Below are 14,388 nucleotides of genomic sequence, written 5' to 3'. Positions count from 1 at the left end.
AACTATAAACTACTTGCTTACCGACAATGTATGTAAATTTCGTAAAATTTTCAAAGTAATAAATATAGCACAGAAATTCGTAGTTGCAGGGAATTCGGTTTAAGTTAAAATCTTCAACAGACTTCAACAGCAACCTCATTGGATGAAAGACGGCTCCATGTTTGTATTTGCTAACGTCACATAGTTTGGAATGACTTCTTAGAATGGTATGGGTAGTGCAGATGATATTGCGAATGTGTCACACTTCATTGGTACAGTTTTAGATAATGTTCGTTGCCGTAGGGTTCGGTTTGCACCAATGAAACAGACCACTTGAAAACAATGCTGTGCGATGCAAAACTTTTTCCGCTTTTCAACAAAAACATGGAATTGATATTTTGCATTTGTCGAAAGCTTATTTGGCCCACAGACTTTTAATCATAACTGAATAATTCTTGGTGCGTTGGGACTCTATTTGTGCGCTTTAATGTCCGTTGAAGGAAAATGCGCTTGTAATGTAACCATGTTGTAGAAAGAGGAATAACTTTATTTAAATGAAAAAAAAATTCGCAGAGGAATGGCAATCAGGCCGTTTCTGGCTGCCACCTCCTCAGCTCGCTGTATGGCCCGGAGTTGTACTTCTAGGCTCGTATTGCAGAGTACACTTTCCCACGCCTTGAACGAGGAAGTGGTAGTTACGAGGCCAAAAATTACATAACAAGATTTTGTGACCAGCGATTACTTATACGGTTAACCCACTTTTAGCTAAGCCTTTGTATATGCATTGTTTTGGCAGTTTTCTAGTTCTGTGCAACTGTATCTTTGGAGGTGTGCCGCTTTTTGCTATTCGCCTACTCAACTTTCGAGTAACAGAGGATCCCTGTTTTTCACATCGTGTTGATAATAACCGTGCACTTGTCTGGGTAGTCGCGCCTCTTAAGCCGCTGTAAAATAAGTCTCTTATTGCCCGTCTTTCAACAGTGCACGCGTGATGTTTTTTTTCGAGTGCGGACATTTGATTTTGACGCGTGAGACGCATAGGCTCTCCTCTTTTGCTTCCCTCACACTGGCAATCTGCTGGTGAATGAGTTGCGAATGTGAACATTTCGTTTGTGTTATGGATGATTATACAAGATATCCTTTGAAGCCACCAACTGTGATTTCCAAGAATGGTCCCTGCCCTCCTTCACCTACAACGAGAGCGACGCTTGCCTCAAGCCGGGGAGAAAATTGTCGAATCGTTTTGAAATAAAAGATTGGCGCATAATGCCTGAGAAATCAAACAATGTTTACTTTGTCTTTCTGCAAGCATTGCAATTCCATAAGAACCACTCACAGGAAATTTCGATGGCAAGATAATGAGTGAGATAAATTTGTGTGACCACGTATTGAACATCTAGAAGATATCAAGAGTAAATATAGTGACTAAGTGAGTTGCGAAGCACCTCTCCGATGCCAACATCAATGCAGCGGCATTGCGGCCTATGTCACAAGTTTGCGTTGGCTGGTTGCGATTCACACCATGCGCTTGCGCTACCTGCAATTTCTTCCTCCTAGCCCGAGGCTTAGCATGAGCTGGCTGTCAGTCATGGAGGAAGAAATATATAGGCATTGATGCTTCGGTTAAAATGGCCATCTGCAGGCGTCCTCATAAAGTCAGATGAAATATGAAAATAACACGCTTTGACGGAGACATTTCAGTTGGGGGCGCCTTGCGGTGCAAAGTTGCAACCACTAAAAATTGAAAGGCAACGCTACTGGCCAAGCGCAGCCGAACACTCTCCGCGTCCCCGCTCTGTGGCTGCGACGGAACGCGAGTAGCGCGCACGATCCGTACGCTTGAAAACAGAAACGGTGGCGATTCCCTTTTCTGTCAGATGCTGCCAGCATGATTTGGATCTCCGGCAGTGTGACGTTATCTGGCCGCCTTGAGGAGCGGAGTTGCACCTCCTAAATGTTTCTTGCTCCATGCTGTCAGTGCAGCGCATATTTTCGTGCACCGCAACCATGTTACAGTTTTGCATGGTCACATGGCCAGATGTGTTTATCCTGCTACCAGAACTGCTCCTGCCTATCTCAATGCTCTTTGAGAATGAAACTGACCGAGCAAAACGCTCCGCCCCTTGCGACGCCAACATCAACACGGCGGTAATGTAAATAAACCTTTGTCACAAGTTTTTGTTAGCTGTTTGCTGCATTGCTCTGCCTGCAATTTTTTCTTCCGTGTCTGCCGCTTTGCGTGTGATGGCTGCCAGTGCGGTGCCTGATTGTGCACAGCGGCCACATCACAGTTTTGCATGGTTGCATATGTAACCAACTGTGCTTACTTTGCTACCGGAACTGCTTTTGCCTAGCTCGGAGCTCCTTAAAATTGGAACTGCGACTGACCACTCTAGAAGTTTCTCCAAATAAATAACTGTTGCACACTCGTGCAACTGAGGTTGCCAGCAGTGATAGGTGGGTCATAAGCTACCTGTTGCAAAAAAGACAATGCAAAATTTTTGTGTGTGCTCCTTTAAGTGTGTACCCACAGGAATTTTTAATTATTTTCAGATTGCTGCCATAAATTAAAACATAATGGCGTCGAAAACCCTGAAAGTAGCATTGTGGTGCTTTGAAATACATCAAATATATTTCGAGTACCACAACTTTGACATTAATGGTATTGATACTGAGGGGGTGCTTTTTTGATAACGTTTCATCGCAGTGCGTTCTCGTGGAAAGACAACTTGATGACATACGCAAATCTTTTCTACTCGTAATGAACATAGAGTGACAATAGTGATTATTCGCCTAGTTGGTACTTGCTTAGTGACATGCTTCGGCTGTGAATAACACACACACACACACATACATACATATATATATATATATATATATATATATATATATATATATATATATATATATATATATATATACACACATATATATATGTGTGTGTGTAAACACAAAGTACATTAATATAGTACAAAGTACACAATTACATTAAAAAGAAAGGTATATCAACAAACCGTCGGTGACATTATACGTATTGAAGACGAGATTCTTTGAGAGCTGGATAGTGTAAAGCTGTGTGAAGACTGCGCATGTCTGTATGTTGTTACTCAAGTCTGGCTTTGCGCTCAGTCTACTTTAGTTGGAAGTGCCACTTGTGCTCGTCGTTGTTTGTTCCTTTACTTAATGTTATTTGCCGCCGAAGCATGTCACTAAACATAGAGTGAGTGGTGGCCCAGCGAGCCCAACAGTGTTTTCTGTGATTCGTGCTGAATGCGTTAACTCAGTCGAACAGCATTGATTCATGAGGACGATTTCTATTGCGGGCCCCGCCGCGGTGGTCTAGTGGCTAAGATACTCGGCTGCTGACCCGCAGGTCGCGGGAATGAATCCCGGCTGCGTTTTAGATACAGGTGAAAATGCTGTAGGCCCGTGTGTTCAGACTTGGGTGCACCTTAAAAAACCCCAGGTGGTCGAAATTTCTAGAGCCCTTCACTACGGCGTCTCTCGTAATCATATTGTGGTTTTGGGATGTTAAGCTCCACGTATGACTCAATCAATGTCTATTTCGGTGGGGTCGTCTTGCAGATTTTTAGCAGCTAGAAATATTGATTGAGTTTAAAAAATATACTGTTTGTCTGGCACCAGTGTATATAGAAGTGTTAACACTGCATACCAAGAAGACGAAAAATGTCTCTTGTGCGATGCCTCAGAATCGTGCCAGTACCCCTTCAAATGTAGCTTGAGCTGCTTTGCGTTTGAGACAAGCTAGCAGCCTTGTTGTCTTACGTAAGTCTAAGCACACATTTTTTGCCTCCGTCAAAAATGCAGCCACCGTGGCCTGTATTCAATTTATAAACTTCAGGTCAGCATTTGAGCACCATAACCACTAAACCACCATGGTGGATAACACTTAATTGTTCACAGAGCCACCAAATGCCCTACAACTCTTTCGAAACTTTGATGGCCGTTTGATGGTGATTTGAATCTGATGATGAGCAGCGGAAGTGAAAATGGTGCTAATGTGCTCTTTCGTTCATAGTGTGCTGATACTCACTATTGAAAATAATAGAAATTTAATGAGTGCTTTAAAAAAGGTGTCTGTATGCATTGTGATTAATTTAATAAAGTAGTTTTTCCACTTGAAATATGCAAACTGCACGTACGCTCGAAAACAGCAGTATCGTCTTCATCGTGCCGTCTCGCCCTAGATCGCTCACCATGGTTTGCTGCTTGGCAATGTTGAAAATGAAATGCCTATTCATGGCTATGAGGAGACGACATTTTACGTTAAGGCTGTGTAGCAGCGTGACAACTCGTAGAGTTGAAAGAGTCGTGCCGTTTCGATGGCCATTGAATATACCTTTCTGAAGTGTCCGTCTCACGAAAATACAAGATCTGGAAGCTAATATCTCTTAACAGCTCTCGAGGATGTGGGTTTAATTCTTGGTCTGTGCATGCCCCCTATTGTATACGTTCGTCATCTCTGCCATTGGTGTTGACCAACATCCAATAAAGAGCGAGTGATGTTAAGCTCGTCATAAAATGAATCTACATGTTCAGTGCACCTACCTTCTTCATGAAATACCATATTGCTGTAGAAACCACCGTGCTGCATGATTCATTTCATGTTCTGCATTTTGGTGTTTGAGCAGGAAAAAAGTGACAGCTTTGCCGCAGAGGCGAGGCAATGAATGCGATAGCAACGAATTGGAAAGTCACCCGAAGAATGGCAAGCAGACCGAAACGTGGCCCGCGTTTATCGTGCACAAATGATCGCAAATAAGCGTCTCAGTTGTTACTTCGCTGTCTGAAAAGTGTGCCCTTTTTGCAAACAGAGACTGTGCAATGAGTGCAGTGACCTTTGTGCACCCAGTAACTGCAACAGAATTGTTTCGATGAAAGCCCAAGGCTTACGATTGTCCCCATTGCAAGATAAGCGAGCGCACGCGTGCACGTCCTTTCTCCGCAGGGAAAGGTACGTGTAGGAGGCGAGAGCGCGTGCCGCTGGGTCGTGATGATCTTGTGGAGCGCACTCATTGCGCCATCTTGCTGCTAATGCTGAAAACTTGATAGTTTCCCCCTCCCCCTTGAGATGCCCTTCGCCAGCGGTAAGTGATGGATATAAATAGCTTGCCGTTTAAACGTTGAACGAGGTGTTATTTCGTGACTAGCATCTCGCACTCGCAATTCAGAGGCCGGCCGTTCGATTCCCTGTACCGGAGTCTTTTCTCTGGATTATTTTTCTTTCTTGCATTTTTATATATATATATACATACGTATACATATACGGTGAATGACAGCGACGCCAATGGCAAAATCCAGCCGAGTGTCTTTTATAATTGCAATAAAATTATTTGCTTATAAAAAATACTCTGATAATTAGCTGCAGAGATGCTCAAGCCTGCGATTTGATGCTTTCTGTGCCAATTCACTTAAAATGCGCAAATCAATGCACTACCACGTCTTTCCTCTTGTACAGTATGAAGTGTTTGGTAACTGATATGCGAACTTGACACATTTCTAGAAAGTATATCATAATGTGCAGCTGAACGAGATATCGGAAACATTTCAGTCTTCACTTTCTAAACTTGCCTATCACATATGATCACACTGTAAAGCAGAATCACATTGCTTATTTAGTGATTCATATTAGTAATGCTGAAGAAATTAAAGAGCAGGTCAGTAAGACATGCCGAGATTTGCTTGCCCCAATTTTTCTGATACAGCGAGGGCTTGAAATTTTCTTTTGCTGACATTGGCATGCATGCCAGAAGATTATCATATGCATCAGAGGTACCTGTTGAATGCATATGTTGAATGTTGAAAGCCTCAACATATTTTCCCACAATCTATTCGATACACCTTGAATGCCGACTACAGAAAAACGTTCTTAAGCTATACCACACTTCCCACAGCTGGCGTAAATGAGAGAGACTCCACGGGCGTTTGTATAATCTATATTTTTAATATTTAAATGGCCACCGTGTTTACACATCAGTAACCTTAATCTGCCGGCTCGAAAGTGTAGTGGACAACTCCATCATTTGGCATCTCTTGAGGAATCTGGAAAAGTGTGAAAACGAGGAACATCATGAGAATTGGGGGACAACAAATTGTGGAAAGTGAGCAAGACCAGAATGTGAGCAATTATACTCGTACCTCAATATAACAAACCCGTAAATAACAAAACATTGGTTATAACGAATCAAATGAAAAGTACTCATGTATCAGATAGTGCTGGAAACATAGCCAACAAATTTTTGTGCAGGGAACACTGTGCAGTATGCGAATTCGCCTAGACTCTGTGCTTGCGGCTTCGAACGCATTTTGTGGCTTTGTCCATTGTCGGATTTCAAACCTAGTGTGACACAGTGGAAGCTTCGCCATTTGTTTCTTTCTCCGCAGTTCGCTCCCTGCATCATTTCCAGAGGCGGCATTGCTTGCTTTGCATTAGACAAAGCACTGAGCCTGCGTTTCATTGTAAGCTATGTTTCAAGCAGTGCTTAGTTCATGAAAAAAAAAAAATATCTTGCTATTAGTACGATGTCTTGAATATACATTCATATCAAACATTCACCACAGGACATGTTCGTGGTTGAACCTTGCTTCACAGCGAAAAATCTCAGCCTAGGGTTCTCGGACTCAAATCACCTAGGGGGCTGCAGTCTCAAAAGTTAGACCCACAGAACTGCAGGGTCCGGAACAGTGAAAAAGGTTGGAGCAGTAGTGTAGCCAGAAATTTTGTTTCGAGAGGGGGAGACCTTTTTTTTTCTTTTTTTATGTTTGTGTGTACATTAGCAAGTGTACTAAGAGACATGCAAAATTGGAAAATGTTGGGAGGAGGGCAGAGTCAAACGCTCAACCCTTCATCGTCCAGGCCCTTGCAATAGACTAAGTTTCATGACCGCAGCCCGCTTGCCGAGGCGAGTCGAAGCACCTGGTCTACACTCTAATACCCTGGTCACACTGGCAAGTTGGGGGTCACTTTGAGATGAACTTGCGCTCCCAGAATGTCACTTTGGTGGTGCGCCGCTACACAAGAAAGGGAAGTGTTCTTTGGAACTGACAGTAATTGCGAAGGGTAACCAAGAGCAGATGTTGGCTATTTCAGGCAACGTTTCTTGTGTAGTAACGTCTTACACTTATAAGTAGCCCTTAATATAAACTTTCGGTGCAAATGCAACAATTGCCACCATTGCGAGGCATGTGCTGGGAATTCCTCCAGCGGCTGTAGCTGTAAACCACACGAGAGCGAGAAATGCAAATTAGTTTTTTTGTAATACTATAATATGCTTTAATGTATGACCATACTCCTAATGACAAAATGATAACTCAGAAAATACTCAAACCTCTATATAATAGATGCGGTTATAACGAAATATTCATCATAATGATGTAAATGAATAGTCTAGCATTAAATATAGTCTACCAAATAGCTACCATGTTTTCAGATATAATGAACTTATTTTTGTGTAAAATGTAACTTTAACGCAACTATAATGAGGTCTTGAGGATACTACGAACTCGGTTTCCGATAGTAACTCAATTATTCGTGAGCCACTGCCATCAAGACTAGAGGCTCCGCTGCTGTGATGCGAGTTTGGCAAATGATTCACCAGTGAGGGCCATTGACTGCCCCCCGTCTGACAGTGTGCGAATGTTACCACTGGCGTAGTGCACTCCCTCGCACCACACCCATGTTGGCCCGTGCCACAGGGGTACAATACTTTCTATGGGAAGGGAAGCGAATCACCGTGGCCGTTCGTACGTACCAGATCAGGACTGTACTTGAACTGGAACTCGGGCCGGTCGAAGAAGTCGATCAGGTACCAAATGCCAATGACGACACCGAGGAACGTGAAAATCTGCCTCCTCCTGGTAAAAAAAAAAAATAAATAAATAAAAAATAAACCAGGCTCGGCAACAAGGGTGCACAAATACTTGTAGGCCAATGGCATAGCTTTAGAACACGCTAGACTCGAAACGGGACCAAGAAGTCATGTTCCATTTACCAAGTGATCAGTAGGGATGAAGACTTTGAGCAAAAAAGCCATCGTACTACAAGCATTTGTTCCAATGAAGCCGCAATTCGGCTCACAAGATTTCTAGGCTTGTGCAAACATTCGAGCACTTGGCATATTCGAATAAGTACTACATTATTCGAATTTGCTTCATTTAGAACTTAGGCTACTGGAAATTTTTGACAAATAGGTTTATATTTATCTGCACCTGACCCCGCCGTAAAGGTCGCTTCATAGCAGTGACGGGGTGCTGCACCACGAATACAGCTATCCAGGGTAAATGCATTTCTGCAAAGCCACACTTAAAGCTTGAATAAACATCTTACTGTCACATCCATACATCACTTTTGATGTTTAGATGCTTGTTATCCAGCTTATATGCACTAACTATAAAAAATTTCAAAATGTAACGTATTTTACAGGTAATCACTTGAATTCTACCAAAAGTGGAATCCTTCTACATTATTAAAAGTTGGCAATACTGAACGTTGTTCTTTGAACCAGAATTGAATTTGCACAGCACTTGTTTTATTTAAAAAAAATAATGTGCATTTTAGTTGGGTCATTACAAGTATGCTTATTTTTCCTAATATTATGCAAGATATATTACTTGAATTTGATTTGACATTATTCAATCAAATCAATACTTACTTCGAATTCAGAATTTACTATTCGCACAAGCCTAAAGATTTCTGTTCACTGAACTACTCAGAATCCATTTTTACAATCATTCCAGAACAATGTTGATACTAGTGCCCCGAATGCGCAATGACCACAACTGGAGCATCAGGAAGTCACAATACAGGTGGTCATTGACACAGGGGCTGTAATCCCATTTCGTACATCAGGTGCAACGCAATGTAAGCTAGTGAAGCTTCTTGCAGTAAGTGCATCCACACTATAAATTATTTCTATGATGATGCCATTTATACTATTTTTGTTTTGTTGTTACTGCTGAGTAATAATGCACCTTATAAACAAACAAAAACCTCTAACTTATAGCATTGTCACTAGGCTGTTAGAGTGAACAACTTGGCGTGCTGGTATTGCAGGATCTGAGAAAAGGTGTTGTGCGAGAGCGACTTCTATATCTTTATCGCAGAAAGAGTGGAGACTTGTGAACGTGACTGAGCAGCGATAAAACACGGCATCGTCTGCATAAACTGCCCTGATGTTTTTCTTTGGATTGAACCCGTTGAAAGTGGCATCCTGTGTGTGTGTCTCTCTTCTCGTCTGTCGTCGTCTTCACACCTTTTGCCTCTGATCACTCAGTAGGCTGTTTAGGATTGCTTAGCTCTTTGCCTTTTGCATCCCAACTTTTACGATGTAGAAATATAGAATACTCTTGCAGTTAATAGTGTCCCAAATATACGTTTACAAACTTTCAGATGCAATGCAGCTATCTTCATATGAGGTGTGGCTCCATAATAATGTTTGATAGCTTCTATATTAAATGTCAAAAGTGCACGATCAATACAAAAACATTTAGCACGAAACAAGCAACTTGTAAGATTTCAGCAGCATCAGCATTAATGCATTGGCATCTGAGAAGTTTGGAAACTTGCACTACATGCAAGTACATGCATTGAAGTGTCCCTTACAAAATACAAAACGAAAACGAAAAATACAATACAAAAACGAATCTCAGCTGCAATATTTTTAGCTAGCCACATCACTATAGAATGTCCCAGCTCCTAGTAAATGCACCACCTTTTGCAAAGCCAAGTGGCAAAGCTTGTCACTTACACTGGAACACGGTGCCTCTTCAAGTCAAATCTTTCGGGGGTGTACGCATCGACATAGATGTTAACCTAGATAGAAGAAAATAAAGGAATCAAATTTTTCGCAGTGATTTGATAGCCAATCAATTGTGCAAGCTGCTGCCAATGGAAGGAACACTAAAGTGATGCAGTCAATTAATTTTAATTGATTAATTACAATCTGGGAAGCCCAATGCCGGTAATCCCATTATCCTATATTCATTAACAGAGGGGAAAATTATGGTGAAAGTTTCATTCCTAAATTTTGCACTGAAATTTATGTGCGTGACATTACAAAGTGCATTTTCCGTATTTTGATGACATCGGCTCTAGGAATTTTCCCTGAAATTCGGCATGTTGAGTATGGCCTCCTCATAGGATCATATACTTGATTTTTACCAATTAGGAATTACACTCAAACCTCGTTATAACCAAGTTGCATCTTATAATAAAATGAGTTTGTTGTGTCAAAAATTCATTATAAAGGTTGTTTCTCACACTATCTATTGCAAGACTATTTTTAATTTATTTCATTATAACCAATATCTTGTTATATCCATGTTCATTATATTGAGGTTTGAGTGTACATATAAGCCAACAGACACTATCAAAATCTTTGATGTCGCGACCTTTGATGCAGGAGTTTTAAGGCACCCTCATTTTCTTCCTTATCAAACCTGTTCTTTTGGTAGCACTGGTGTTTTTGGTAGTGTGAACTTTTGCTTTACAAAAATGAGAAAAATCATTTCTTTCTTCAAAGTCCGTTTAATCGACATTGCTTCATCCTTGCAGCAAAATTGTCACTTTTACACTGTAGCTGTCTCAAGTCTACTCTGAGCCATCTTGGCCACAGTAAACCATCATGCAGTTCGGGTGGCCAGAAGGTGGAAGTGAATAAATGAATAATTACAATGACGAAGATTATGATGCTCGAGACTGCCTGAGTCAGCAAGTCACACAATCTCCCTTTGCCCAACCAAGTGCAAGCATGCGTATTTCAAATCTAGCGGCGAATTCACGACACCGCATAATCTCACTAGTCAATCACATACGCTCGCCCACTTCGCTGTCCCTATGGTCTTCATGGCTCAATTTTTGTCTAAGTTAAAGGGGTATTGACACCAACTTTCAAAGTTGAGTCTGGCAAAATGATGTGCTTCCGCCATACAATATAACATATAAGATGCATTAAGGAGACTCCTTTCATAACATCCCATCTTTGAATTACAACACATTACATATGTTGGTTGTTTTTTTTTTCAGGAAAGCTTTAAACCCTAACTCCGGTGATTTTCTGACCATGTCAGGATAATGGTGCTTTTATGTTCCTTAGACACTCCTCTCATGCACACGATAACTGAAATGCTCAAATAATTGCAAAATAATTATTAATTATCAAAAAACTACAATATCGAAACCGATACCTAGCCGAGTGTGCTTCTACGTCTGACGTAAAGATTTGCCTGATGCTGCCGGAACCTGCCTGATTGCACAGAATGCCCGCCAGTGGCACTACCTGTACACGCAGTTTGCAGCGATCGGCTGAAATGCTTGCGCTGTTATGGTGAATATATGGCGAATTGTGTGTGGCTCACAACACAACACCACTTGGCACGTATCGCACACCCACCAACACGGAAAAGGAAATCGCACACTCAGCCAAGGAAGCTCTGGCCAAACCCACACAATCCATAGCAGATGCTGCTGTGGCACATCAGTTCATCACTTCTGCCAGGCGAAACTCAACATCACACACACAAAGTTGCCATTAAATTTGGCGAGGGAGGTGAGCGTTTCGAGGCAAGCACTAAAGCCAGCAATCTGGCACGAATGGCGCAAATTAACGTACCCAGTTAATTTCACTGAGATCCGCTGAACTCGACAAATCGCCGAAGTTGGCCTTTACGCACCGGCATGACAATGTGGTATAGAATGCTTGTGTTTCATGCAGAAATCTTGGTTAAATTCCCGCTCAAGCCAAAAATTTTCGTTATTGATTTATTTGCATCTATCTCAATTTTTCACAAGTAAAGAGCACCGATTCCTCTTTAACAACCAGGGACACCAACTCCGGAATTTCACAAAATAAGCTCTTTAACGCTATCACATTAAAACATGCTGTAATTATTTAGCCAGTGTGTGCCCACGCTTACCAGTGCATTTTTCACAAACTCCTGCGGGCTCGGCCTTTCATACGAAGCAAAAACGGGAGGACAACTGAAAACTTTTGTTTCAGTACCCCTTTAAAATGAAAACATTAATCCGTCTCTCATGCTCTCTCACCGGCTCGCCATAGTTTCGTTTCAGGGTGGGAAAGTCGTAGTCCTCTTCGGGATCCCTGGTTCCCGCCGTCACCGTTGGGAGCTTTGGGTAGTCGCCCCACGTCAGACCCTCGCTTTCGGCCCGCACCTTGTAGTCCTCGTACAGCATCTTGTACTTCTTGGCGGCCGCTCTCATCTCCTCCTCCGTCTGCGGCGCCGGACCCGGGCGCCAGTCCTTGTTCCAGTCTATGGCCAAAACACAAAAAGTGAAAACGAAGGTGCAGGCTAAGAAGTCATGTTGAAATTTGATAGTCCTGGGTTCAGCAGAACGTCTGGCGGGAGGCATAGATTTCTTGCAAGCAAACAAGCACTGGCCAAAGTTACAATGAAAAAAAAATTTATGACGTTTCGAGACCCCTACAGATCTCTTGAGATACAAGCGGCAGAAGTTGGGCCATGCCTTCATTTATGTAGTGGATGTCGCAATGATTTAGTGTGTGTATCGGGTAGATTTCCCACGTGTCTAATTAAGAGTATGGGGCGTCGACTGGATTGATAGTGATTCCAAACAAAGGCGGGATGACAGAGATCTGACTTCCAATCAATGTTGTGGCCTGTGCAAACATGATGTTTAGCTAGTACGTTGGCGGCGTTGTGTCCCTTAGCTGCGTACGTCATTTTGGTGCTGCAATTTTTTAGCTTAGCTTTCGCATCAGTCGGCGAACGAACTTGCCGCTTGTAGAATAGCTAGAGCGCGACACTATTCCAGAAGGTGATACTCTATACAGCTCATTGACGAAAGCGTACTGGCTTTAGGACCACGCCATTGGCAACGCACCCGCCACGGTAGTCTAGTGGTTATGCTGCTCGACTGCTGAACAGCAGGTCGCGGGGTCGAATCCCGGACGCATTTTCGACGGATGCTCAAAGCACGTGTGCTTTGACTTAGGTACACGTTAAGAAACAACAGGTGGTCTCAATTTTCGGATCCCTCTACTACGGCGCAATCAATGATCCATGGTTTTGAAAAGTTGAACCCCATCGATGATTATTATTATATTCGCAGAGCACAGAATCGGCAGCCGGCTTCTGACGGTTTATTTTGGCGGACAGCACCCCTTTAGGTCATTTGAAAGCGTCACATAGAAAACTAGTCACATTTTCAGCAGCGAATCGGTTCCTGAAATGGTGAACATCGCATGCCATGGAACATTTATTCCTCGCCGTTACATATCTGCGTTTTGCGCGAACGTGTAGTTAATGCGATATACTAAACTAAACCGCAGGATAGAAACTTACGGCTTGCTGGTCGACATGATGTGATCACTGGAGCCTTCAGCTGGCACCGCGCGATTTGTCCGAAACGACCCGAAAGACCTACGAGGGCGGCCATCTTTTTTCCCCCTAACTTGCTGAGAGCGTTCTAGAGAGATGTAAGTGTCTCTGTTTATCTCTCTTGTTGCTCTACGATTTTTATCCACCGGAAACGCCGAGATGTACCCTGGCGGCGGAAAAGTAAACTTCGGGAGCCAACATGGCGGCATGTCGTCAGTGGTGTGCCGTGGAGAGGTAATTCCTGCATTTTCTTTGCGCCGCATCTCCGCTCGAAGCGGTCTGAAGTTCGTGTCAGGAGCTGTAGTTAAACCCCGACTCGCGTCTTTGACCCTTCGCGCGAATTTGTTCGACGTACCTGCCTTCCTGTCGGCATGCTTTTGACGCGGTGCTGCCATTCCGTTGTTCCGAAGGCACTCTTTTTCCCCCCTCCGTACCCAGTTGAGAAAAATGTGTCTCGGAACGAGGTTTCCTGTGACGTTAGGAAAATTCGAGATCTTCTCAAGAAGGTGAGATGAGCCCGCGTTACCACAGAACAGTCGGGACGCTGGAATCGGCGTCAGAGTTTCCCCTTGCGAGGCGCTCCGGTACGCGTCCCGACACTACAGTAATCATGTGCGCCGTAGGCGCACCACCTCGCCGGTAGGCTTATCACGAGCCCGTCCCAAAGCATTACGCCGCGTTATTAACGACTTCGTCGCGTCGTGTAAGTCTTTGCGCAAACTGTCACCGACGCCTTGACACACTTTTCGTGACTCGGCAAAATGACCCGTACGCTACGGGAACGTTCTTCGGCCACCTCTTCGAAGTAGTCGCCCGATTAGTCATTCTCTGCGGGTGCTCTTCGTTGTCGCCTCTCACTGTGCAATCACGCCGTTTTTTTCGAGGCGTTGGTTTACGAATACAACGAGGAAGCGTGCTTGAACTTGGATCTGCGCCTGCGGCGTACACTGTTCTGTTTTGTTTTTGTCGTAGGGTTGTCCTGTGTCGCGATTGCACCGTGACGTAGCAAGAATAATCCGGGCGTCTTGATTA

At 43.2% G+C, this 14,388-nt stretch overlaps 1 protein-coding gene across 1 annotated transcript; it reads right to left on the bottom strand.

Annotated features, from left to right (window-relative positions):
- Positions 1–5,924: 5,924 nt before the first annotated feature.
- LOC119164310 (NADH dehydrogenase [ubiquinone] 1 beta subcomplex subunit 8, mitochondrial) lies at positions 5,925–13,478 on the bottom strand. Its single transcript, XM_037416479.2, has 5 exons — positions 13,321–13,478; positions 12,044–12,267; positions 9,747–9,811; positions 7,752–7,854; positions 5,925–6,042 (listed from the first exon to the last, which is right to left on the bottom strand). Exons 1-5 carry the CDS (start codon positions 13,412–13,414, stop codon positions 5,983–5,985), a joined length of 546 nt encoding a protein of 181 aa, XP_037272376.1. The 5' UTR covers positions 13,415–13,478; the 3' UTR covers positions 5,925–5,982.
- Positions 13,479–14,388: the final 910 nt, after the last annotated feature.

This window comes from Rhipicephalus microplus, chromosome 8 (genome assembly GCF_043290135.1).
Source record: "Rhipicephalus microplus isolate Deutch F79 chromosome 8, USDA_Rmic, whole genome shotgun sequence".
Lineage (NCBI taxonomy): Eukaryota > Metazoa > Arthropoda > Arachnida > Ixodida > Ixodidae > Rhipicephalus > Rhipicephalus microplus.
The sequence above is the reverse complement of the archived record's forward strand: the minus strand, read 5'-3'. Positions and strand labels throughout refer to the sequence as shown.

What these genes read in the sequence shown, in the direction of transcription:
- LOC119164310 (XM_037416479.2), bottom strand. Translation starts at nt 13,414, where the DNA reads ATGGCCGCCCTCGTAGGTCTTTCGGGTCGTTTCGGACAAATCGCGCGG. An exon ending in ATCATGTCGACCAGCAAGCC is followed by an intron (nt 12,268 to 13,320) that starts GTAAGTTTCTAT and finishes TTTTGGCCATAG; the next exon opens with ACTGGAACAAGGACTGGCGC. An exon ending in AAGAGGCACCGTGTTCCAGT is followed by an intron (nt 7,855 to 9,746) that starts GTAAGTGACAAG and finishes TTTTTTTACCAG; the next exon opens with GAGGAGGCAGATTTTCACGT.